Source organism: Phoca vitulina, unplaced genomic scaffold (assembly GCF_004348235.1).
Source record: "Phoca vitulina isolate PV1807 unplaced genomic scaffold, GSC_HSeal_1.0 scaffold8, whole genome shotgun sequence".
Lineage (NCBI taxonomy): Eukaryota > Metazoa > Chordata > Mammalia > Carnivora > Phocidae > Phoca > Phoca vitulina.
In genome coordinates this window covers 52,892,295-52,918,570 of record NW_022589711.1, presented here as the reverse complement: position 1 = coordinate 52,918,570, position 26,276 = coordinate 52,892,295, and the positions used below count along the sequence as shown (strand labels likewise).

Genomic DNA, 26,276 nt, shown 5'->3' with positions numbered 1-26,276 from the left:
GAGGTTATGACTTAAAAAAAAATCATGCAGGAAACTCATTTTCATATAAATTTTCACATGAAGTTTTAGACCATCTAAACTCCAGATAGCCACTAAACTATGGAAAGGTATTTGGAATAATATAATGTTTCCTGAACCACTATGGGTGAAATCCAAATTCATATATTATGTCCTTGATTTAGTAGGCTATGGTGAGTATGATGACAACCACTGTCCTTATTATTAAAGTTTCAAGATAGTAATATCACAAAAGAATAGGTTTAGAATAAAACTTAATGTCATGTATTTTCTCTTTCCCTTTCGTCAATCATTGCAGGTGCTCCGGTCAACCATTAGATTTCTATTCATTATTTCCTGCCACTGTGACCAAGATTTTTCAGATGCTTTTTTACTTCATCATGTGAAGTTTTATGTTTTATAGTTTATGAATAATAAAAAAACATAAAAAATATATGTCTAATTTCCATGTAACTTTTCAAAATCATTTTCCAGTATATTGTTTCTTATTTTTTGGATTAAGTCACTAAGTGATTCAAGAACATAGTCTCATTTAATCCAACCCTTTTGTTTTGTTTTGTTTTTTACAAATGAGGACATTGAGTCTGTGAGAGGAAATTGATTTGCTCAAAATTTTACAGACACTCAGAGCAAGAGCCAGAGCCCAGGTCTCTGGACGTCTAGGCCAGCGTTCTCTTCATGCCCTATAACATCTTCAGGAGGTTAAGTTGTCATTGCTGGATGCCAACTTCTTGGCTTGCACATTTCTAAAACAAACAGAGGCAATATGTTAGACTTTGTGAAAATCTTTGTTCCACTTCTGTGGGAGTTAATGTATACTCTTTTAAAGAAGGTTTATTTGTGGGTTTTCACCTTCTGGGTTTCACTATAAGTCTTCACACTAAAAGTGAAACTAGTTCTAATCGTGGAAGTTTTGCATGGTTTGAGTTTAGATCTAGATATAGCTGCTGCATGTTACCTAATTTCCAGAACAAATGTTAACCTCTTCTCAGTATGTGTTTTGGAAAGGAAGATAACCTGGTATTTGCAACGTCTTCCTCAAATCACTAACATATTGGACCACAATTTTGAGTCTTTTTATAGGCGTCATCTCTAAGCAACTCCAATTCAGAGAGGGATTTTGTCTAAGGTTTCACAGCTTCTCTAAGTGGAATTAGAAAGTTCTAGGTCTCTGCCATTGAAGCCAGGATGTCTTCCTGATGAAATTGGGTAGAAATAGGACTACTAATTATGCTACCCCTTGCTGCCATATGCACTAAGACTTTTAATAATGTAAGGCACATGTTGCTTATTATACTGACAATTTTTTTTAAGATTTTATTTATTTATTTGACCGAAAGAGAGAGAGCGAGAGAGGGAACACAAGCAGGTGGAGTGGGAGAGGGAGAAGCAGGCTTCCCACTGAGCAGGGAGCCCGATGTGGGGCTTGATCCCAGGACTCTGGGATCATGACCTGAGCTGAAGGCAGACGCTCAATGACTGAGCCACCCAGGTGCCCCGACAATTTTTTTTAAATTTTAGACCAATATTGATGCACTATCACTCAAATATATTAACAGAACTCTCAAAGAGCAGAAAAATCATATTTAAATGCCAGTATTATGATTGGTCTCTTTAAGTAGAGCAAAATATACAATAAGTATCAATGTGTTATCATAGCAATAAACAGAAAGTTAATAGTTAGATTTTCTTTATTTCTTTTGTATGTCATGGCAATGTCCTTGAACCATGATTGAAAACTGAAAAGAAGTAGAATACAGCAGGTACCCAAAGAAAGGAACTGTGGCTTGAGCATAAGCACTGGCTTATACACTGAAGATGTCCTTTTTATTATGTTTTGATCTGAAATTATCATTTTGTATTATCGTCTCTGCAATTAAAATATGTCCCAGGGAAAAAAGTTATAATGAAACATGATGTAGAGTTTTAGGTCTTCTCAATTGAAGTTGATAGTATTCCCCTTATCTATGGAGCTCTCAGTAGCTTTAACAATTTCAACTTTCCTTTTTACAGACACAGCTTCCTCCGGTGAAATGTCACAGAAACATGGAAGATGCTCCAGTGAAGTTCTTTACATTCATTAATGATTAAACATTTAAGGAACTGACCTTCTGCAAATCCTTTCCACAGTTTGAACTGCAGTCCATCACATCACAGTACTGTTATAACTTCAATTAAATTATGCAGACCATTTCAATGCATGGATGTTTTTTTCAATATATATTTTAGTTACCAGGATTGGTTACCTAGCTCCAAACCTTGCTTTTCTAAGAAACAATCAAACACACTATACAATGAAATGCTTTCTATATGCATTTACCATTTACATTTATGAATAATAACTGAAGATTGATTTTTTTTCTGTACAACTTAGGTACAATCTGTTTGCTCATTATTGAGGAGCAAGGAAAGACAATGCTGTATATGTTCTTTTAAATATTTGACTTCTCTTATATCCTTTGTGAGCCTCTTGGGTAATAATTATGAAATTAGGCTTCTTTTAACATAGTCACATTTCAGTGAGGTTCAACCAAATAAAACATAGCCCCAGTTCCAGAAATAAAAGAAGAAAGATTTATAAGCAAGGAAAAAAACAGCAGTAATGAACCCATCAATTTTATTCTTCCAAAGAACTGAGAAAATACTTGTAGGTCAGAGCATATTGACAAAACTAGGAAATAAAAGATATCACTCATTTGTCAAGTTTGGAGATCTCATGTCCCCTAATAACTTTTCTTTTCTCTAAATTACAACTGGTAGTTAATTAAGAGCAGCAGTGGCTAACTATGAGAACAACCACATAGGAGTAACAGATGAAATTATGGGGAAAGGCAAAGAATCACTAAGTAGTAAACCACTAGAGCAGTCTGGGGCTCATTAAATACACATAATTTTAGCACAGTACTTTTTAGCACAGTACAATAAGCCCATCATCTTGATGTTACTGACTCACCTAAGAAACTGTTTGATTGGTTTCATATACTGTATTTAATAAGGCGATGAAAAGTATAATATGTTTAAGAATGATTTCTTTAAATGATTCAAATTATTTTTAATTGATCTACCAAAGCATAAAGTGTCATGTCTGGAAAGTTCAGTTCTCAACAATAGCTGTGATGTTGCTGCGACTTAGGTACATAAGCCCATTATGCATTGGGTATGCTTTCAAAACACAAAGATAACATTTCTTGAACCAGACATTTAGCACAAGTTAGCAAAAGTTCATAAAGCCTCTGGAAAACACTTCTTTAAACCCTGCTAATCACTGTCAAACAGACCTGATATATTGGTGGAAAAACGTTTGGTTAGTAGGACAGATGTTTATTTTAGCATAAAAAAGGAAGAATATTATGAGAAGGTATATTCATATCACAAGGGGAGAAAAATGGATAGTTGTTATTTTTAACTAAAAAATGAGTAAATTGGGGCGCCTGGGTGGCTCAGTTGGTTAAGCGACTGCCTTCGGCTCAGGTCATGATCCTGGAGTCCCTGGATCGAGTCCCACATCGGGCTCCCTGCTCGGCAGGGAGCCTGCTTCTCCCTCTGACCCTCCCCCCTCTCATGTGCTCTCTCTCTCTCTCATTCTCTCTGTCTCAAATAAATAAATAAAATCTTAAAAAAAAAAAATGAGTAAATGTATGATTCAAAGAATAAAATGAACTCAAAGAAACATGTATATGAACATGTTTCAATGAACATGTATACTTAGAATACAGAGTGGCTTTGTATATAAATTCTTAGTTTTGGGGAAATTTTTCCAACTGCTGAAAATCTTCAAATTTAAGTTTAGGAAAAAAAAATAAATGAATGATTCTGTTAATTAGATACAACACTGTCAACTTGACCACTACAAGGCCATTTGATAGTCCATGCCAGGCAAAAGGATAACCGATTTGTCATTATTCACAACTTAAACCTTAAGTATACAATAGGCAGAATAAATGCCACTGTTTCTTTATGCTTAAAAGAGCTACAATCTTTAAGCAGCAGTGAGTACCTGTGTATCTTTTTTCTAGTGTTCTTTTTGTCCAGAGAACAAACTTCAGACACAGTATTTCCAAAAGCAGGCTAAATTTTGCTATAGCAAAGAGAAATTCTGCTATAGCAAAGAGAAATGGATTTTAAGAGAGCTAACCAATTCTGTTTTTCGTAAACTTGCATAAGAAAGTTAGCAGTGGTACAGAGGAGATATCCTGTAGGACTCACTATTTGAAGGAATTTTTTAAGAAGAAGTTAGACTGTCTCTTGCCACTTTCCCCCAACCTTCTGTTGAATTACAGGAATGTGTTCTATTCTTTAGAAGTTGTTTCTTCCCTTTTTCTCCATCTGGATATTTGTAAGCTACTTTAGCCTAAAATTTTCTCATGGTGCAGGTTTAAAGTCGAATTAAACAAATTGATTTCCTAGCATCTTTATTTTTTAATGCAAAGTTATGCTTATGGCATTCAGTTTAATTAAAGTCAAAGGTCACAATATATGGATTTATACTCTATTCTAATGTATAATGCATTTATCTCATAATATATGCCCAAGACTTCAATGAACAAAAAGAGAAAAATGTTTCCTCCACTTAAAACTCTTTTATTTCATATTTTCATTTCTACCACTACTTTATACAAAGTAGAAAATAAGTCAGCAGTACACTAGTTGGAAATAGGGCATTCTTTTAACACAGCAGGAAATTAAAACATAATTTCTGTTAAGAACATGATGAGTCATCTCATTCATTTGTGAAGCTTCACAGAGCAAATTGTAAATATGGATTTCCGTGTTCTGGAATCAATTACATAACCAATTTTTTCATGAGGGATGTTCATTCCTGATTACAACATTTTAAAATTTTCTCACTCTACAAAAAGTCTAGCAAATTCTACCTTTAATCTACAGATAGCTTTAGGGAATTAAATTTCTTAAAGCAAATTATTAAAAGATAATTTAATGGATTCTTCTAAAAAGAAGTAGTAAAAGCTTTTTTGAATGACCTTAGCCCTGAAGCTTCAAAATGCCTGCATATTGTTTAACTATTCCAAAGTTAATAAACATGAGATGATGAGCACAGGAGTTGTCTTTTTTTTATAACGATATTATGTTTGTGTTTACAACTACTGTAAATATGTGGGAATAATTAGGCATTATTGAACAACTAATACTTATGTACATTTGAGTGGCTCCTAACAAGTATATAAATAGCACTATAGATGTATTACTCAACTTGGTTTGTTTTATGTTTTTTTAACTTAAACAATATTATTCATATTATGTAGATAAGCTGCCTTTCCCCCATATTGTGAAATAAGGAACTGTGTGTAGGCTCATCTGACCATCTATTCTAGTCCTTAATACTCTTTAAAGTTACTTTGACAATGTTTCTGGGCCAGCACAAGTGACAGACAAAATTGAAGTTGAACTCCCAGCCTTGAGTTGATTAAATAAGCTTGTTCAGTTGTAGGCAAGAGCATTTTGATGTACAGATGTGAAAAAGAAAAAGAAAAAAAAAAGAATCAAGAGAAAGCCAATGAGTTTTTGTTTTGTTTTCTTTATTTTTTAGCACAATGAGTGTAATCTCTTACAGACATGCTGAATCTCAAATAGTTCATGATGCTGTGGAGAAGGCAGAGATGAGAATTAAGAAACCAAAAGGCAAACTGTTTTGTAAGAAAGTTTTCTTAATATCTATCTCTGAGACATCTAGCATTACTTTCTCCTATAGTCCAATAAACCATACATTCCTGCTCTCTAGTAATGTATCCATTTGGTTGCAGCAGTTTCAGCGACAGTTGTCCAAATGAACAGAAAAGAGATAGTAGCCAGCACAATCATAAGAAAGAGAAAGGACAATGATGCATATTTTTCCATAAATTGAGACAATATAATTTATTTTAATTTTCCAAGGTGCTTTTTAAAATATTTTAATTGATAATAATTAGATACAACACTGTCAACTTGACCACTACAAGGCCATTTGATAGCCCATGCCAGGCAAAAGGACAACCGATTTGTCATCATTCACAACTTAAACCTTAAGTATACAACAGGCAGAATAAATGCCACTGTTTCTTTATGCTTAAAAGAGCTACAATCTTCAAGCAGTAGTGAGTAGCTGTGTATCTTTTTTCTAGTGTTCTTTTTGTATCCAGAGAATGAACTTCAGACACAGTATTTCCAAAAGCAGGCTAAAAGAGAAAGCAAAACAAATTCTTTATTAGGAGGATATTTGATGAAATACTACATTTGAATAAAATAGGTTATGTGTGCCTCAGTATGAGAAAGGGAGTTTTGTAAAAGGAATGTTCTATATGGTTGTTATTAGCCTCATGTGAATCTGTAAATTAATTAGAATTAAATAAAATTTGAAAATTCAGTTTCTCCATCACACTAACCACATTTAGAGTACTCAATAGTGACTTGTAGCTAGTGACTACCATAATGGGCACTGCATTAGAGAATGGTCACATCATCACAGAAAGTTCTATTGGATAGCACTGTTCTACATGATAATGCATGTAATACAATTCAGAGAATACAGTAGGTCATCCTATTAGATACATCCCTCTGTTTTATATTTGGGGTAACTGAAATCTCAAAGAGGAAGTCACATGAGTAAAAACTATGATAAATATGTTCTAATTTACTGGGGGGAAAGGAAGGAAGAGAGTTTAAAGTTCACTTTGCAGATCACCAAATGTTATTTAAGTAATTTATTTGTCACATTGAGTCTTCACATTCTGATCATAAAAATGATGCTTCAGAAAAATCAAACCAATTCTAACAGTATTTTAACTCTGAGAAACAAACTGAGGGTTTTAGAGGGGAGGGAGGTGGGGAGATGGGAATGGGAGGGGGGTACCCGGTGATGGATATTAAGGAGGGCACATACTGCATGGAGCACTGCGTGTTATACGAAAACAATGAATCATGGATCACTACATCAAAAACATAACATAATAAAATTAAATTAAATTAAAAAATAAAAATAAAAAAACAGTATTTTAATCTTCAAATGCACAAATGAGTCATTTTAAATCTTCTGTAGGTGGTTCCCAATCACCTGACTTATAGTAGCTTCATAGACTCATTATAAATTTCTCTAATTTCCTTCAGTCTAAATGATTTATAAAATTAAGACCTCAGGGTGACAGATCTTTGAATCGCAATTGATGAATGGGACGCCCAATGAAAAAGAGTTTAAAAAGATACTCTTTGAAATACTCTGAAATAAATGATAAAAGTCTGTCTCCTTGCCAGGTTTCCCTCCCTCTCTATTAACTCTCTAACCTAGAACCCTCAAGTTCATCACCACCTACACACACAGTGTTATGACAGCACTCAGAGTCTACTTTTCATTTCTACAAGAGCCACGCTTCCTTTACATGAACCCACATTCAAATCTTATGAAAGGAGTTTATTTTCAGACATTAAACTGAGGACCCCGGCCCACTACTCCAATCTTCTCTTTATAGTGTGCTTCGGAAAGTTATCATCACTGCCCTTTCTGGCCCTTCAGATATCATTGAATATCTCAGTCTGTTAGGAAAATATAAATGTATACATATCCAAAAATTACTCATGAGTGGCTAGATTAAGTATGCAATGGAATATAGTTAGGGAAATTTTCTGGACCTGGATGAAAGGAAGTGTCATGAATGACGACATGCCCAGCAGAGCCAGACTCTTCAGTGCTTATCTATCATGTATCATCGTGTGAAGGAAATCTCTCGCTAGCATCCTGGTGTCATCTGATGTCTGTTCGGTTCACTCTGGTAACCCTGTTTTCATCAGGATGCTATGTGTTGGACAGCTTTATATTTCTTTTTCATCTCCCACCCCCAAGTTTCTTCAAATGTGCTGCTCCTATCCTACGTCAGCTTATGAATCCAAAAAGCTGAAGTCATTAGGAGTGCAGCTAAGTAAATAGACCAGAGTGAGAGCTAGGAGACTTTTTCTTTCTTCTTCTTTTTTTTATTTGATAATTTGACATTACATTTTGTAAATTTAAGGTATACTGTGTGTTACTTTGATAAATTTCTATATTGTAATATGATTAAAGTAGTCTATGTCAAACTACATCTTTATAGTACAATATTATTGTCCACTTTCATTACATTGCATTAGATTTCTATGACTTATTTACTGCTCATAACAAGTTTATATACTTAAACACCATCAATCTTATCCAAACCCCTTGCCTCCATGACCCCCCGGTTACCACCGTTTTACTCTCTGGTTTTTCACAGGTTTGACTTTTTTAGATTCCAGATACAAGTGATATCATACAGTACTTGTCTTTCTCTGTCTGACTTATCTTGCTTAGCATAATGTGCTCATTTCATCCGTGTCATTGGAAATGGCAGGATATCCTCCTTTCTCATGGTTGAATAATATTCCATTACACACACACACACACACACACACACACACACACACACACCATTTTTATCCATTCATCCATTGATATATACCTGGAAGTAGAAGTGTTGGATCATAGAGTAAATCTATTTTTAATTTTTTGAGGAACTTCCATGTTGTTTTCCATAAAGGTTGGACCAATTTACATTCCTACCAATAGTGTATAAGAGCTCCTTTTCACCACATTCTCACCTTCACTCCTTGTCTCTTGTCTTCTTGATGATAGCCATTCTAACAGGTGTGAGGTGACATCTCACTGTGTTTCTGATTTGCATTTCCCTGCTGATTAGTGATGTTGAGCATCTTTTATGTGTCTTTTGGCTATTTTGATATCCTTTTCAGAAAAAAAAAATCTATTTAGTTCTTCTGCCCATTTTTTAATTAGATGTTTTTAGGGGTTTTTCTGTTGTTATTAAGTTGTGTTCTTTATATTTTTTAGATATTAACCTCTTATCCAATATATGCTTTGCTAAAATTTTCTTCCATTCTATAGCCTGCCGTTTCATTTTGTTTTTTTCTTTTGCTCTGCAGAAATCTTTGAGTTTGATGTGGTCCCATTTGTTAATTTTTGCTTTTGTTGCTTGTGCTTTTGATGTCATGTCCAAAAAGTCCTTACCGAGACCAGTATTGAAAAGCTACTGCTCTATATTTTCTTAGAGGAGTTGTATGTTATCAGGTCTATGTTTAAGTCTTTTATTAACTTCAAGTGAATTTTTGTGAGTGGTGTGACATAAGGGTCCAATTTCATTGTTTGGCACGTGTTTCTCCAATTTTCACAGCATCATTTTTTGAAGGACTATCCTTCTCCCATTGGGTGTTCACAGCTCCCTTGTTGAGTATTAGTTGACTCTATATGCCAGGATTTAATTCTAGGCTTTCTGTTCTGTTTCATTGGCCTGTACGTCTATTTTTGTGCCAGTACCATACTGTTTTTATTACTATGGCTTTACAGTATAGTTTGAAACCAAGTTTTGTTCTTTTATCCTCAGAATATTTTGGCTACTTGGAGTCTTTTGTTGTTCCACATAAACTTTAGGATTATTTCTTCTATTTCTGTGAATAATGCCTTTGGTATTTTGGTGAGGATTGCATGGAATCTATAGATGGTCTTGGGGAATATGGCCATTTTAACAATATTTATTATTCCAGTCTATGAACACAGATTTCTTTCCATTTGTTTGTGTCTTCTTCAATTTCTTTCAGCAAAGTCTTATAGTTTTCATGGTGCAGATCTTTCACTTCCTTGGTTAAATTTTTTCCTAAGTAAATGGACAGAGGGCCTGAATAAACATTTCTCCAAAGAAGCCGTACAATGGCCAACAGACATATGAAAAGATGTTCAATATAACTAATCTTCAGAGAAATGCAAATCAAAACCATAATGAGATATCACCTTATACCTGTCAGAATGGCTGTTATGAAAATAAATAAATAAATAACAGCTGTTGGCAAAGATGTGGAGAAAAAGGAATCTTCATGCACTGTTGGTGGGAATGCAAAATGGTGCAGCAACTATGGAAAACAGTATGGATGTTCCTCAAAAATTAAAAATAGAACTACCATATGATACAGCACTTTTACTTCTGGATATTTAACTGAAGAAAATGAAAGCAGTAATTTAAAAAAATACATGCATCCCTATGTTGATTACAACATTATTTACAATAGCCAAGATATAGAAGCAATCTAAGTGTCCATCAATAGATGAATAGATAGAAAGATTGATTACACACACACACACACACACACACACACACAATGGAATATCCATTAAAAAATGAAATTTTGCCATTTGTGACAACATGGATGGACCTAAAGGGTATTAAGCCAAATAAAATAAGTCAAAGACCATATGATTTCACTTATATGTAAACTCTAAAAAATAAAACAAATGAACAAACAAAACAAAACAGAAACAGACTCTTAGATAGAGAATAATCTGGCAGTTGCAGAAGGGAGGGAGTGAAATAGAGGAAGGAGATTAAAAGGTACAAACTCCCAGTTATAAAGTAAGTAAGATGTGGGGATATAATGTACAGCATAGGGAATATAGTTAAAAATATTTAAAAACTTTATATGGTAACAGATGGTGGATAGATTTATCCTGGTGATCACTTCCTAATGTTGTATTAATGTTGAAACTAAAATAATATTGTATATCAACTATAATTCAATAAAATTTTATTCCTAAGTATTTTATTGTTTTTGATGCTATTACAATTGGAATTTTTTTTCCAATGCTTCATCATTAGTATAAAGGAATCCCACTGATTTCTGTAAGTTGATTTTGCAATCCGCCACCTTACTTATTAAGTATCATTAATTAATTTCAACAGGTTTTTGATTGACTTTTTGGGATTTTGTAAATATTAAGATCATATCATCAGTAATTAGTGACAGTTTTACTTCTTCCTTCCCAATTTGGATGCCTTTTATTTCTTTGTCTTTCCTAATTGCTCTACCTAGGACTTCCAGTACCACATTGAATAGAAGTGGTGAGAGTGGGCAACCTTGTCTTGTTCCCAAACTCAGAGAAATCCCTTTCAATTTTTCTCCATTGAATACGATATTAGCTGTGGGTTTGTTATATATGGCCTTTACTATGTTGAGGCATGTTCCTTCAATACCCAACCCATTTTTATCATGAAAAGATGTTGTATTTTATTACATTAGACAGCACCATTCTTAGTGAACTTAGCAGGTGTCTATCAGTTATATATTAAATGATTAAAGCAAACTATAATATTCCCCATTAAGTATAAGTTACTATTGCATTAGCTGGATCTCTGGGTCCATTTTATCTTCACACAATGTTATTTATAGTAGACAACTTCTAGTTATGCAATAGAAGCACAGTTTAAATATAATGTGGGTTGTTTTTGTGACCTAACCTGGGCATCTACTTCATATGTCTATCACCACAAATATTTATTTTATTCCTACTGCATACAAATATGTTTTAATATCTCCTTGCTTAAAAACAAAGAAGTTTCTTTGACCACCTTCAAACTTATCTAGCTAATATCCCAATTTTTTCTACCCTTTAGAACAAAATTTCTCAAATGCGGTGTCTATTGTCAGTGGTTCCTGACAGATGATAAAAATATTGTTTTATCATGTTCTCTTTAGCCCAAAGTCCATCAAACAATTCTTGTCAAAGCCATTAATAATCTTTCATTCCTGTTCAGAAGGAAAATTGCAGTTGTCAACTTACTGGACATATTATAGCTTTAAATACACTTTCATTACTTCCTGGAAACAGTACAGTCTTCCTTTCTTTGTCACTTCCTTCCTTGGTAGCTACTCCTATTAAGCCTCCTTTGCTGATTCTCTTGTCTGCCCAACCTCTAACCTTGGAATCACTTGGGCTTCAGCCCTGGCTGTCTTCTCTTTTATATCTAGAGTCATTCCTTAGATGGTCTGATCAAAATACCAAGCAATATTGATATGCTGATAACTATCAAATTTATATCTCTAATATGAGCTGCTTCCCTAAACTTCAAATTTATGTATTCAATGGTCTACTCAGATCACTACAGAAGTCCCCCCCTTATCCATGGGATATATGTTTCAAGACTCCCAGTGGATGCCTAGAAACTGCAGATAGTACTGAATGCTATAAATACTATGTTTTTCCTATACATACATACCTACGATAAAGTTTAGTTTACAAACTGGACACAGTAAGAGATTAACAACAATAACTAATAATAAACTAGAACAATTATAACAATATGCTGCAATAAAAGTTATGTGAATGTGGTCTATTTCCCTCAAAATATCTTATTATACTCTAGTCACCTTTATTCTGGTGATGATGTAGATGATACAATGCCTACGTGATGACATGAAGTGAGGTGAATGACGCAAGCACTATGACGTAGCATTAGGCTACTATTGACCAGAATTCTGATGATATGTCAGAAGGAGGATCATTTGCTTCTGAACCATGGTTGACCACAGGTAACTGAAACTTCAAAATGTGCCTAAGGAGGCTACTATACTTGGAAGATACTGTTATGCATGGCATAACAAGCTCAAAATATCTGTGGTTGGGATATGACTTTCCAAATATTCCTTGTGCTTTTTTTTTTACATCTCCCGGGTGATTCCCTGAGCCTATTAAGTTAGATTAAGATCATGTGCCTAATTTTGGCAGTTAAGAGTGTGTTTACCTCCATTTCTCTCCTGTTCTACTACAGAGACACATAGAGTAGATACAGAGTAAAGGAAAATGACCAACATACACGAGACTTCATGTAATCAAAAAATAAATCTTAAAGCAAGCTAATTCACTGAGATTGTAAGGTTAGTTTGCTAATGTAGTTTGCCTAATTTATCCCCAAACACAATTTGACAACAAATACAAAGGGAATAAAGAGAGTCCAGAAATACAAGATCTCAAAATGTTGAAAGAACTAACCTCTTCTAGATCCTAAACACTATAAAATGAGATTTAAAACTACTCCAAGTGACAGAACTCAGGGCAATAGCAGTTGGAATAAAGAACTCAGGGCAAAAATCAGATCGAGGGTACAGTCTTTAAGGTATGTTCCAGATACTTTCAAGGCAACTGCTACTAAGTTGGGGGTGAGAATGTAGAATAATTAAAATTGCTTTTTTAAAAAGTATTTGCATGGAGCAAGTACATGAGAAGCTTTCTAAATTTTTGAAAGAACGTCGTTGTCAAAGAAACCATAAAGCCTAAAATAAAAATATCTTTGACACTTAAAGACAAAATAAACTTTGGGCTTCCAACTTTGCAGAAGTAGGATAAGACCTGAGAAAACTGTGCCATCCTGGAGAAGGGAATAATCCCCAAGTAGCACATAAGATGTGTCCAGGGATAAAAATGAAGAAGGAAAAATTTCAAACAGTGCAGCCAGGGAAGCATTACAATGAGCAAATGACTCCTCCTAGGTACCACAGGCTCCAGTCAAGACACCTTTTCTCATCCCCAGGGTAGGAGATCTTTAAAATATTTGCCTACTGGGATTTCAGAATTGCTGGAGGGTAGCACTCTGTCTGTGTCTTGTTCATTTCCTTTATGAAAGGGATTATCCCGTCCTTGGTCCTCTACCAATTATTGGAATTGTCCTTTTAGCTAACAGGTCTGTGAATGAAGAGGAAGAAGCCACATTGTAGCTGATGAAGACTAGTAAGTATCTCCTCCTGGAGAGACTATTCTTTGTTCTGGGTTCAGTCAGTGAATGAGATCTGGGAATGTCTCTAATGGCAATGGGTTGAGTATAGTCTATGTGGTCAAGCAGAGATCGAAGGATTGACTGTGTGTGGTAGACAGTGCTCCCCAAGTATTATATGTACTTCCTAAAATTTCTCAGCCTATCTTGCCAATATTTTGGTGGCAGCCCACATGACTAATTCTAGCCAATGGACTTCAGGAGAAGTGACACTTGTCACTGAACTGAGGCAGTTTGGAGCTGGGATGTGTCCTCTATCCCTTTCCTGTGTCTTGGCAATATTAGGGGCAGTCAAGATATAACAACCTTCAGGATGATATAGCCAGAAAATAGAAGAGGGTTGTACGACATGCATTGGACTTTATTATATAATAGGCCTCTGAGATTTGGATTAAAACTGGTACCACATCATAGCCTAAGCTATGCTAATTATGGGAAGGCCCAATAAATCTCTATCCCAAACCTTTTATACCACCAAACTTTCTCCTCTTCCAGCTCTCTCTGGCTCAGTAAATAGAAATTGCCCTCTTTTTCCTAGTTGCTTAAAACAAAAACTTTGGAATCATTTTTGATGCCTTCCCTTTTTTAAAAAACACAAACCACATGTAATCCTACAATAAATTTTGTTGATTTTTTTAATTCAAATTATATCCAGAATCAGACCCCTTCTTACCGATTCACTACTGCCACCCTTATCCAAGCTACTACCACTTACCATCTGAACCACTAAATTCTCTTCGTTAATGGTTTCTCTGCTTCTACCTTTGCCCATCTGTTGCAGTATATTCTCCGTGAAGCATCAGAGTGGTTCTGTTAAAACTTATCTCATATTACTCTTTTTGCTAAAAGTTTCCAGTGATGTCCCATATGATACCCAGTAAAAACTAAAGTCCTTAAGAATCCTGAAGGTTCTCTCTCTTACAGCTTCCAATTCATCTTCTACTACCCTCTCCTTCAGGCTCACTAGCTGAGTCACTTAGCAGTTGGGTTATTTTTGGCATATAATTTCACCTCTCTGAGATGTAATTTCCTCATCTATAAAATAAGCATAGTAATAGCTATCCTATGTGGTTTACGATGAAAATAAAATAATAATTATAGTACTGATCAAAACCATAAAAAACAAGTTAGGCTTACATAGTACTTACTATATGCCAGGCATTATTCTAAATGCCTTTCATATATTTACTCATCAAATCCTCCCGACAATCTCATAAAGATAATTATTGTTATAATTTGCATTTGGGGGCAAAGAAAATGAGACACAAGAAGTTACATAATTGCTCAAGGTCACACAGGTAGGGAATGTCAATGTTGATTTGGACCCAGGCAGTTTAGCTCTAGAGCCTATGTATTTAGCCACAATATTTTGACATCTTAAAGTATAAAAAGTCTGGTATATGCTAAGTATTTAAATAATACCAGTTCATCCTCTTCCCACTTAGTAGCATTGTGAAATAGGCTTTTGAACAAGTTAAAGACAAATCTGGGAGGAGGGGAAAAATGTAAATAAATAAAATGAGTCTTAGGAAGGCTCACATCACTATATGAATGGAGAAATATATAATCAAATTTTTCAAATATAAGAACTAATTCAGCAAGAAACAAGAACTTCCCAAGAAATATTATAAAAAATAAGAGGGATCCAAAAGACAAATCTTTCTAAAATTAAATGTTATGATTCAAACCTTGAACCCAGTGTTAGAGCAATGAGGGTTCTCCTTACTTCAATAAAGATGTTCTAAAATTTGAATTGACTTAAAACCTGATTGCTTCGATTTGTGATTCTCCCAACTCTAGTCTTTAAGGAAAATAGCAAGCCATAGTTCACAATTTGAGGCAATAAGGGCATATTTTACTTAATCCTGGAACATAAGACCTTATTATCCACTCCTGTAAACATGACAGAGCTCAGATATATTCATATGGGAACATATTCATTGGCATCTTTTTTAAAAATATGAACCTTGATCTTGATAATCACCATAGGATTAAGAAATGTCAAGTTAACCTCTTCCCTCTTAGTAATAATTGCAAAAGTAATCTTTCAGATGTCAATTTTAAAACTTTGAAATGAAAATTTACCTCGCTTATTTGGATGGGAAGAAGATAGACCATCTATAGCATAGGATATCTCAGCATCTTTTGCCTCCATGAACTGCTCTTTTAGCTGTTAAAAAGCAAATATAAAAATTATTAATCTTTAATAAGAATGATGCTGCTTTCTGTTGAAAAAGAGGAATAATTAGAATAAGAAAGGAAAAAGAGTAGGAAAAAATGGAAGAAAGGAAGAAAGAAAGGAGAAAAAAGAGGAATGGAAAAGGAGAAAAAGTAATAAAGAAAATAAACAAAAATAATTAAGTGGAAAAATCCAAGGAAACATATTTAGAGACTGGTTGGGAAAGGCACATGACTCAACAGGAGATCAGGAAAAAAAAAGGTTTATAGTGAAGGATGTCAACTCTGGGTGTTAGTTCATGGGGAGCCTATTAATACAGCCTGTGTTGCTGGACTGGATTTGATGTCACCTCTAACAAGCAGTCCACTTCAAGGAGCTTCAAAGGGTTATATAAATGTTTGAAGTTCCTGAAATATTTCTCCTTTCCAGCAGGAAGTGAGAAGTATTTTGAGGCCCTACAGTTTTTACCTGGAATTCAACCCATGTTAATTTTTAGCAAGCTCTCTGATTGCCCATGCTCTGAAGACCTACTTCTTTTTGAACTCTACTCCAAAATAGAGTTCAGCCTGGCTGCTGAGGGTGTCCATGTCTGACCTGCTCAGAGTGATGGGGCATGATTCTCTCTCCCAAACAGCCACACAGCTTGTATAATAATAGATTTGCATGCATGTATGTGGACAAGTTTTGAAATCATCTAATCTGGTGATTTTCAAATTTTCTTCCCAGCATGTCAAGCAGTGGGGGAATAAGGCTGCTAAGGGACTTCCTATCAGGAGGGCTGAGAGCAGGTCAGGAAGATGACCCTTCAGGCCCCCAACCAGCTGCTTTAAACAGGACAGCTCCAGGGACGCCTGGGTGGCTCAGTCGGTTAAGCATCTGCCTTCGGCTCAGGTCATGATCCCAGGGTCCTGGGATCGAGTCCCGCATCGGGCTCCCTGCTCCGCGGGGTGCCTGCTTCTCCCTCTGCCTCTGCCTCTCTCTCTCTCTGTCTCTCATGAATAAATAAATAAAATCTTTAAAAAAATAAATAAATAAAAAGATAAAAAAATAAACAGGACAGCTCCACCTTCATATGCTTCATTTACTAGGAACACATCCAATTCATTTGGGAAAAAGTATTTCTACTTTTAAAAAGAGTAAGTATATTATTGAAAATCACCAATCTTAGTCTCCCATTTTACAGATGAAGAGATTTAAATCCATAGAATTTTGATTTGTCCATGGTTTTATAGTTAGGTAATTGGAGAGCTGGGATAAGAATCCAGATTTTCTACACATTTTATCTCAAGATCACTTCAGCTATATATAGTTTTGTTTTGGTTTTCTTTTCTTTCTTGATTTTTTTAAGTGTAATTTGACTATTTTTTTCCCTAGTGAATAACTTTACTCTTTCTCTAGCAGGAATACAAAAATTTTACAGTATAGTACTAATAATTTTTCAAACTATGCCCAAAGATAAGAAAATGCCTTAGAATGATTATTAAAATTGAAATTAAGTATTTCACATTCTCACCTGGTTAAGTTCTTCCAATTTGTTAGCCAGTTCTCTATCTGCAAGATACATTTGTCATATGAAAAATTTCATTGCAAGTAATATTTGATTCACTTCAGGACACACATTCAGGATCTTACGTGGAAGACAAAGGTCTTTTTCATATGATTTAAGACCACCCATCATCCCTGATATAAAACCCAAATACTTTCTCAATGCCTATATTATTGAATTGCAACCAGTTATATAATGAGAAAATACCTAATTTCTAGCAATAAGCACAAAGCTTTCTAAAATAGGCCATAGTTCTGGGGTGCCTGGGTGACTCAGTCAGTTAAATGTCTGCCTTCGGTTCAGGTCCTGAACCCAGGATCTTGGAATCGAGCCTGGGCAGGGAGTCTGCTTCTCCCTCTGCCTGTGCTCGTGCTCGTTCTCTCTCTCTCTCTCTGTCAAATAAATAAAGTCTTTAAAAAAAATCAATATAAAATAAAATAGACCATAGTTCCAACAAGCACTATTATTTAGAAATAAACTATTTCACTGACATGAGGAAATCTTATGAAACAATATTAAGTGAAAAAAGCAGGACACAAGCATCTATATAATTCAGTTGAGAAAGATAAGCCCAAAATATAAATAGTAACTCCCTCCCTTACAATTTGAGTATAAATTTTTCTTTTTTATAATTTCATTCATTTTCTTCAATGATAATATCTTACTTCTAATTTTAAAATGCTGTATTTTTGAAGTATTTATTAAGATATTGTTGTAGTCAGCACATTGTCCCATGAATAGACATTTTCTTTAGAAGACCAAATGTTTTCTGAGAGTATACCACATTAACATATTGTCACATTTTCTCTCAGGCTAGACTTACTAAGTTTCTGACAGTATTTGTCATTTCTTGGAGAACATTCTGACACGTAATTGTAAATTAGATTCTCCTGTTCTTCAAAGAAAAAAAAAATCTCAATTGGTGTAGCTTACATTTCCCAATGGTTTATACTCCAACCATTTCCCACATTGGGAGAATTTGATTGCAAAATGTGTTAAAACTGCTATGAGATTGCTGTTAATTTGTGAAATTTCTAGTGGATACCTATGAACAGATGTGAAACATATAGTAAAAAAAATATATACATATATATTAACTGTACCAGTGAGGATTTGCATAGATAAGAAGAAAATATGAGTAAAGATCACTGGTGTGTAACTAGATGGTTACCGATCCCACTAGGACCTTCTAATTGAAGAAAATAGGATTTTAATATTTGTTAATAATGCCATTGCTTTTAGCATGAATATGAAATAATAAAAACACTTAAGCCATCAGTTCAGCATAAAAGGGAGTAGTTATTATTTTATTTAATATAAATATACATTTAGAAAGAGCAAGTCAGAGGACAGAATAACTTCTTGACTCACCAATGTTAGAAGGTCTTTGGAAATCAAAATTTTTATTCAGTAGAGCCAGCAGTAGTTCTTCACGATTTGTATCTTCTTTATCTGGAAACAATTCATTTCCTGTAATAATCACCTCAATGTAATAAAACCTCTATTTTCAATCTGTGTCACTGAAAGTACTTCTAATTAAATACATTTTACAGGTAACTATCAATGCATATAGTCACTGATAAAAGGGGTGTGGAGAAAGGTGTGTAATCCAAAAAGATGGGCTGTTAAAAAAAATCATTGAATGTACTGGAGCTCTCAAAGAGAGATTGTGAAAGAGGAAGAGGGAGAGACAGAGAGCATGTCTGACAGATGACACCCTAAAATTTACCTGCCATCATTCCTAGGTAGTAGAATTGCAGGTAAATTTATTTTTTACCTGCGTTGTTGAAATTTTCTACTCTTGTGTGTAATATGAAAAACATAAAAGTTATATTTATAAAGAAAAAAATAATTTTTGATTTTAAGATTTTATTTGCTACACACATTTAAATATGAGCCATTTTGTGTTCGGAGAGTGCCTTTAAACCATCTAAGGAAACCTGTGGAAGAGGTGGTATAATGTCTCTTTTCTCCCTATTGACATCTTTCCATCTTTGTCAGTTTCACTCCCAGCCCATTCATTGATTAGATGTTCAACTCTTTCAGCACTTTAAAAATAGAAATATCACCCAAATTTTTGTAAATATTTTTATTCTGGAGTAGAAATCAGGACAATAGCCTTTACTCAAGCTATAAAACATGAAGACTCAACAAGATATCTATTAACAAATAATGCAATTGAAATAACAACTAGTGTATTACAAACAAAATAACAAAATAAACTTTTGTGAGGTGGCCTGAAAAATCAAACCTTTATCATAGAACTTCTATCGGATCATCTTCCCCATTTCCTAGCTCCTCATACTAGCTGACAGTGTGAACAGAAGGTAGATTTGTGAGTTTGAAGTTTAAAAATGAGAATATTGTGGTTGTAGCTACAGAAATGGCTCATGACTTGACTATATTATTCGATGAAATCATCTGCCTTTCCTGTGTCTACAAAATGTTTATTGATGAACTCAAAGGACTAAGAGGCTAATGAAAGGAATGAGAAAGCTTTGGTGAGGAAGCAAATGGATGATTTGGGGCAAGTGACAGCATTGCTTCCACACTGACCAAACATAGTTCACTGGTGCTCAGCTCTTCAATTTTACTTCATAAACCTAGAAATTATCTGTGACATTCTGTTTTTTTCTATTGATTAATTAAAACACTAATAGAATATCAATGGAACTTTTGCTTCACATTAATTAAATGAAGACCCTCAGAGATAGTTTAGTTTAAGACATGGCCATGCAATAAGGTAATTTTTACTACAGTTGTTTATGAAAATGTTAAATCATAAACTTTAAAATGTTTCAGTTTGAAAAAGACATAAGGTACATTTTATAGCCAGATGATAATGGCTACTTAATTCAGAAAGAGAACTGTGATAAGAGAAACTGATTCATTGCCTTAACTAGAGAAAGTATAAGACTAGAAGAAAGTGGGGCACCTGGGTGGCTCAGATGGTTGAGCATCTGCCTTTGGCTCAGGTCATGATCCCAGGGTCCTGGGATAGAGCCCCACGTCCAGCTCTGCCCCTCTTCTGGCTCAGTGGGGAGCCTGCCTCTCCCTCTCCCTCTGCCTCTCCCTTTCCCCTGCCCCCTCCCCCACTCATGCTCTCTCTCTCTCTCTCTGTATCTCTGTGTCTCAAATGAATACATAAAATCATAAGAAAAAAATATTTAAAAAAAAAAGACTAGAAGCCAAACTATGGAAAGAGCCAAGATGTCCACTGACAGATGAATGGATAAAGAAGATGTGGTATATATATATACAATGGAATATTATGCAGCCATCAAAAGGAATGAAATCTTCCTATTTGCAACGACATGGATGAAACTGGAGGGTATTATGCTGAGCGAAATAAGTCAATCAGAGAAAGACATGCATCATATGATCTCACTGATATTAGGAATTCTTAATCTCAGGAAACAAACTGAGGGTTGCTAGAGTGGTGGGGGGTGGGAGGGTTGGGGTGGCTGGGTGATAGACATTGGGAAGGGTGTGTGCTATGGTGAGCACTGTGAGTTGTGTAAGACTGATGAATCACAGACCTTTACCTCTGAAACAAATAATACATTATATGTTAAAAAAAAATAGAAGAAGATAGCAGGAAGGGAAAAATGTAGGGGAGGAAATCGGAGGGGGAGACGAACCATGAGAAACTATGGACTCTGAGAAACAAACTGAGGGTTTTAGAGGGGAGGGGGGTGGGGGGATAGGTTAGCCTGGTGATGGGTGTTAAAGAGGGCATGTACTGAATGGAGCACTGGGTATTATATGCAAACAATGAATCATGGAACACTACATCAAAAACTAATGATGTAATGTATGGTGATTAACATAACATAACAAGGAAGTAAGGAGGAAAGTGTAGAGCTGAAGGTTTTATGTGCTTAATTCACAATCCACTTCTGCATATTTAAGTGGAATATTTTTCACAAAAGAAAATTAATCTATTTGCCTTTCTTTACCAGTTTTGTTTCCAGTAACTACACTTGCATTAAATGTCCTCAGAAAGTCTTGTCACTACCTTTTAAGGCAACCAACGTTTACAGGAATCTCTGAAGAAAAAGTTTTCTCAAAAAATTTTTTAAATATTTTTTATTCCTAAAGTTAAGATATTGTCTAAGAAATATATGTCTTTTTTTTCTAGTTTTCATTTTTAGTTTTAAAAGATAACAGTTTTAAAAGAAAAAAATTACACATACTTTGATTATGTTTCTGTCTTTGAACTAAAGTCATTTGAAAAATAAATAAATAAATAAAAGTTAATATTGATAAAGAAATGTTTGAATAAAAATTACCTGAGTGTAGATGCATCCTTAGCACAGAGGATGGCAAAGTTACCCAGACATGACAGAGTGAATGCTTTTGCAAATACACAGATAAAACTGGTTCATTACTACTTAAGATACTGACTCAAAAGATTTTATTGACTCCTTGCTTTTCGTTCAAATGTGAAGCATTTTAGTGGAGACAGACAAGAAATTTTACCAGAAAGAAACCTGGAAACCCCCCAAAATGATAAAATACCAAAAAAATTAATAAATTTTCTGCAGTCTTCTGGGTCATGATATTCACTCTTCAATCTTTTGTGGTAGGCAATTGGCTCAGTGTGAGCATTACCCATCAAGCCAGGCTTTTCTACAGCCCCGACCAAGTGAAAGCTGGCAGACTGTGCCATTTGTCTTGAGTATTGTCTAACACAGAAAGAACAAGGGGTGGTAACCCCAACTTTGTCCTCTGTTAGTGGACAAATGCTTATTTGAAAAATGTGTCAAAAGGCCACAATAAGTCAAACGTTTGGCTGCTTTGACAAATGTGTGTATGGAGAGAAGCTCACTCTAATCATAGATAATTTAGATCAGAAAATAACCTTAGGAGTAATTTAATCTTTCCCATTTACACACAAGGCAACAGATCCAAGGGCATCCCAGAGAGAAAACTTTTCAATACGCTGCCAGTGATAGAAGGACATCAGTGTTTGGTCTTCTGGGGTCAGAGGTGTTATTTAATTTTAACCTAGAAAAATGCCATAGAGTTGGATTTTGCTGTATCCCACATCCATGTGAAATCAGAAGTTACATTTACTACTAACATCCTAATTTTGCAAAGTCCTCAATGAATAGTCTCATTTTTCCTCACACGTTTGCACTATGTTAAGAACATTGAAAATCTCATTATTTCACAGAAAAGCAATGGAGGCCCACCAAGTGCAGTGATTTTGACTGGCCAAAGACAAAATGTGAGCCATGGATAAAATCCAGACTTTTTGATTCCCAAGCTTCTATTTATGTCTCTGGGAAAATTTGTTTTTCAATGGGAAAATCCCTATAAATAAATAACGAGGATTTATGCAATTTTATTTTCACTGCCAAAAGAACTGCTCTAACTTTCATTGACTTTTTTTTTAAGATTTTATTTATTTATTTGACAGAGAGAGAGATAGAGAGAGCAGGAACACAAGTGAGGGGAGTGGGAGAGGGAGAAGCAGGCTTCCGGCCAAGCAGGGAGCCCCATGCAGGGCTCGATCCCAGGATGCTGGGATCATGACCTGAGCCGAAGGCAGATGCTTAAGGACTGAGCCACCCAAGCGCCCTTTCATTGACTTTTTTTTTTTATTATGTTATGTTAATCACCATACATTACATCATTAGTTTTTGATGTAGTGTTCCATGATTCATTGTTTGCGTATAACACCCAGTGCTCCGTGCAGTAGGAGCCCTCCTTAATACCCATCACCGGGCTAACCCATCCCCCCAACCCCCTCCCCTCTAGAATCCTCAGTTTGTTTCTCATTGACTTTTAAAACCACATTTAAGCAACATGGTCTAGTAAAATTGAATTCCATCTAAAAAAGAGAAACTTGATCCCTCTTCTCAACCCAATATCATGTAAACCAAATGTATTATGTTCTGATTTGGTTCCTCTATGTAGGACAAAAGGCTCGCTCCTTCCCATCAAGGAGGTCAGTTAGATGACAGTAACCTCAAAATCTCAAGCTGGAAGGGAAAATAGAGAGCACTATTTTAAGTTACTATTTTTCAAACATAAAGAAATATATAAAAGTTTCAATGATGTTGTTTGCCTAATAAATCAACATTAAATTTAGCTCCCCTGATTCTCAGATGAAGAGCTATTTCCACTACAAAATACATTGAAAATTTTAAAGAAAGATCAATACAAGTTACAATATTACAAGAGCAGAAACTTATTTTCTCCAAATTTACATGGTAAATATTTGTAGATGTCATAGATTAAATTATTTCATTTAACATAAGTATCGTAAATATGTTAGAAATCTGATAAATACAGTCAATGAATAATGTGGGTGTTCGCATCATCCTCCTGAAAATACTATGTAGATTTCCGCATGCATTATTTTTTTCCAAATCTCTGCAAACACAAATTTCCATCCTAATGTGTTATTCTCTGAGCCATTCTCCTTTTGTAAGTAACTTATTCATAATCTCATCAGATAAAAATACTGTTTTCTTTCCCCAAATGTACTTTAAGAATATGCACATATTAGTTAATTGATTGTATTACTATTTATACATTCACTACCTTTGGTCATAGAGTAGAAGTAAGAAAAATGTGCCTTATAATTAGAAAAAAAATAAAGTGTTGTTGAAATAAATTTAGTATAATGTTGGTTAAAATTAATTTACTTGTGAAGAACAGCCTCACAGATTACATTTAATTTAAAACAGCAACTTCTGAAGAGATGCTTAATGATTACATCATACTAATGCCTTAAAGTATTATTTTGATACTGGTAGAAAAACCAAGGCAATGCAAAGAGGAAGATAAGGATTATTTACCCATCTGTAGGATTTTAGACTCATGTGTACATACCTTGGATCAGATATGGCCGTCCATGCACCAATTCCAAAAAAATCATTACAGATAACAAAGTTAGGAGTCCAAAACAAAGAGTGGCTGAAAGGATCTTGTTCATGTTAAAAATCCTCTTCTGTGCTAGCAGAGAAACTGGACTCTCCAGGTCAAGATGAATACTTCAGTGGCTCTGGAATGCTGCAGAGATCACTTTTAAAAGGTGGCAAGTGTGCTTCAACTACAAATGATCTGGACAAAGAAAAAAAAACTTATAAAATGTAATGCATTCTGTCAACATGATTCACTACTTGGAGAAGTGACAGGTTTGCTACTCGGTCAATGACAGGAAGAACCCAATCGATATATCTCATACCTGCCCATTTCACTAAAAGCAGGCATTCCTATGCACGCCCACGCACTCAGACATATACACAAGCTTAGAGCAAAAATTAGCAATGTAGAACCTGTTGGTTAGATTTTCATAACAATGAAATGGGAACAAGGCCTTTCATTTGACTAATTTAGAGCCCCACGGAGGTCTTCCTAATAGCCCATGTTATTTGCAACCACTGCTTCATTTTTAACCAAGCAAATAGATTTGAGTTGGGAAGAGCTCAAATTGGAAATGAATGATAATGGGAACATTAATGTCTTACTACATTGAAGAAGGATGGTTTCATTTTGCTGCAACCAGCACTTCTAGAGATCAAAGCTAAATCTAATTAATTCAAAGTTGGCAAATGTCCCGTCAATTACATTCTTTAGTGCTTGTTTTAATTGTAACGGTTTTCTTTTTAAGTCAAAGTCTTTCAGTATATCAACAATTTCAGTTTTATGGCTCCAAAGATGTACTAATGACCTCTGGCCTTGGCATTTACTTCTGTCCGGAGGACTCTCAATGCATTAGCTCTAAAACTGACTCAGCTCCCTGTGCATAAAGGGCAGCACGTGATGATGTGTAAGAAGTGCAATATCCCAACTTTTCGTGAACCCATTGCTTTAATAAATTCCCTGAATAAAGTGTCAACTACTTAGTTTGATATTCAGGCTTGTTTTTCCTTCACAGGCTCATTTCCACTACATGTCCTTCTGCACCAGTCACAGTAGGCTTTTAATTCCTGAACATATCTTGCACTTCCTCACTTCAGAGCATTGCTGACATATTTCTGTCTACCTGGACTCCTTCATTCCACCACCATTTTACCTACTCACCCCTTAAGCCCCTGATCCAATGCCACCAGCTCTGTTTAGTCTTTTGGATCTTTCTCTTTTTTGCTTTCAGACATTAACAATTTTTCTTTTTACCTCCTTTGGACTACCACAAAACTGCTTAGGTATCTATCATTACTCCAAATCCATTCTTCCTTTCATTACAGTTACGTATCTTGTGTGTCTGCCTCTCCTATTATATTATGAATACTTGGAGAGCAGTTCTTGTCATAGACATTTCTGTCCTGATTTGCAAATTTCAGAGCGATTCAAAGGAAAAATAAGTGAAAACATACTTGATTTGTGAATAAGAAGTAACTGAAATTTCCGGTAATTTAAAGGCAAAAATGTATAATGCTCTTAAACTTTATATCTAGGTATCAAGCTAAATGAATGGAAAGAAAAATTACACCTCCTTAAATGTCTGTTTTCTCTTGAGCCTAAAAATTCAAGAACAATGTGTTTGCAACTTGATCCTTAAAGTTTATCATACCTCAGTGTTTCAAAACCTTCCATCATTCAAACATATCTTGATACCATCTATCATTACTTATTTAATAAGTTATTTGGATTAGGTTTTTTAACTCTAATTTTTTTAAAGTATGTCAATATGGAAAATGGGAAATGAGTATTACTTAGTGAACAAAGAATATACAACCATGATGAAAAATAGTATAATGGCAAATAATTATTAAAGAAAAAAGTAAAAACAAAATATAAAATACTCTGATAATAAATCTGATCAATCATATATAAAATATATTGATAATAAATCTATTAATCCAAAATGAAGACCTGGCAATAAATAACAAATGAAATGCAAGTTAAATATGAGTCAGTATTAAAAACATGTTCAGCTCATGGTTCCTTAATTTAAAAAAAGTGTTTT

At 34.7% G+C, this 26,276-nt stretch overlaps 2 protein-coding genes across 3 annotated transcripts in view; one reads left to right on the top strand and one right to left on the bottom strand.

Annotated features, from left to right (window-relative positions):
- The window catches only part of OSTN (osteocrin), a 53,713-nt gene extending 50,274 nt beyond the window's left edge, over positions 1-3,439 (top strand). For both annotated transcript variants that reach the window (XM_032406161.1, XM_032406163.1), the window contains exon 5: positions 2,032-3,439. The gene's annotated coding sequence lies outside the window, so the exon portion shown is untranslated. The remainder of the gene's footprint in view (positions 1-2,031) is intronic.
- A 2,726-nt stretch (positions 3,440-6,165) lies between these two features.
- On the bottom strand, positions 6,166-24,299 carry UTS2B (urotensin 2B). The gene is made up of 5 exons (XM_032406273.1): positions 24,197-24,299; positions 18,722-18,820; positions 17,311-17,355; positions 15,711-15,797; positions 6,166-6,191 (listed from the first exon to the last, which is right to left on the bottom strand). The coding sequence occupies exons 1-5, from the start codon at positions 24,297-24,299 to the stop codon at positions 6,166-6,168; spliced, it is 360 nt and encodes a 119-aa protein (XP_032262164.1).
- Positions 24,300-26,276: the final 1,977 nt, after the last annotated feature.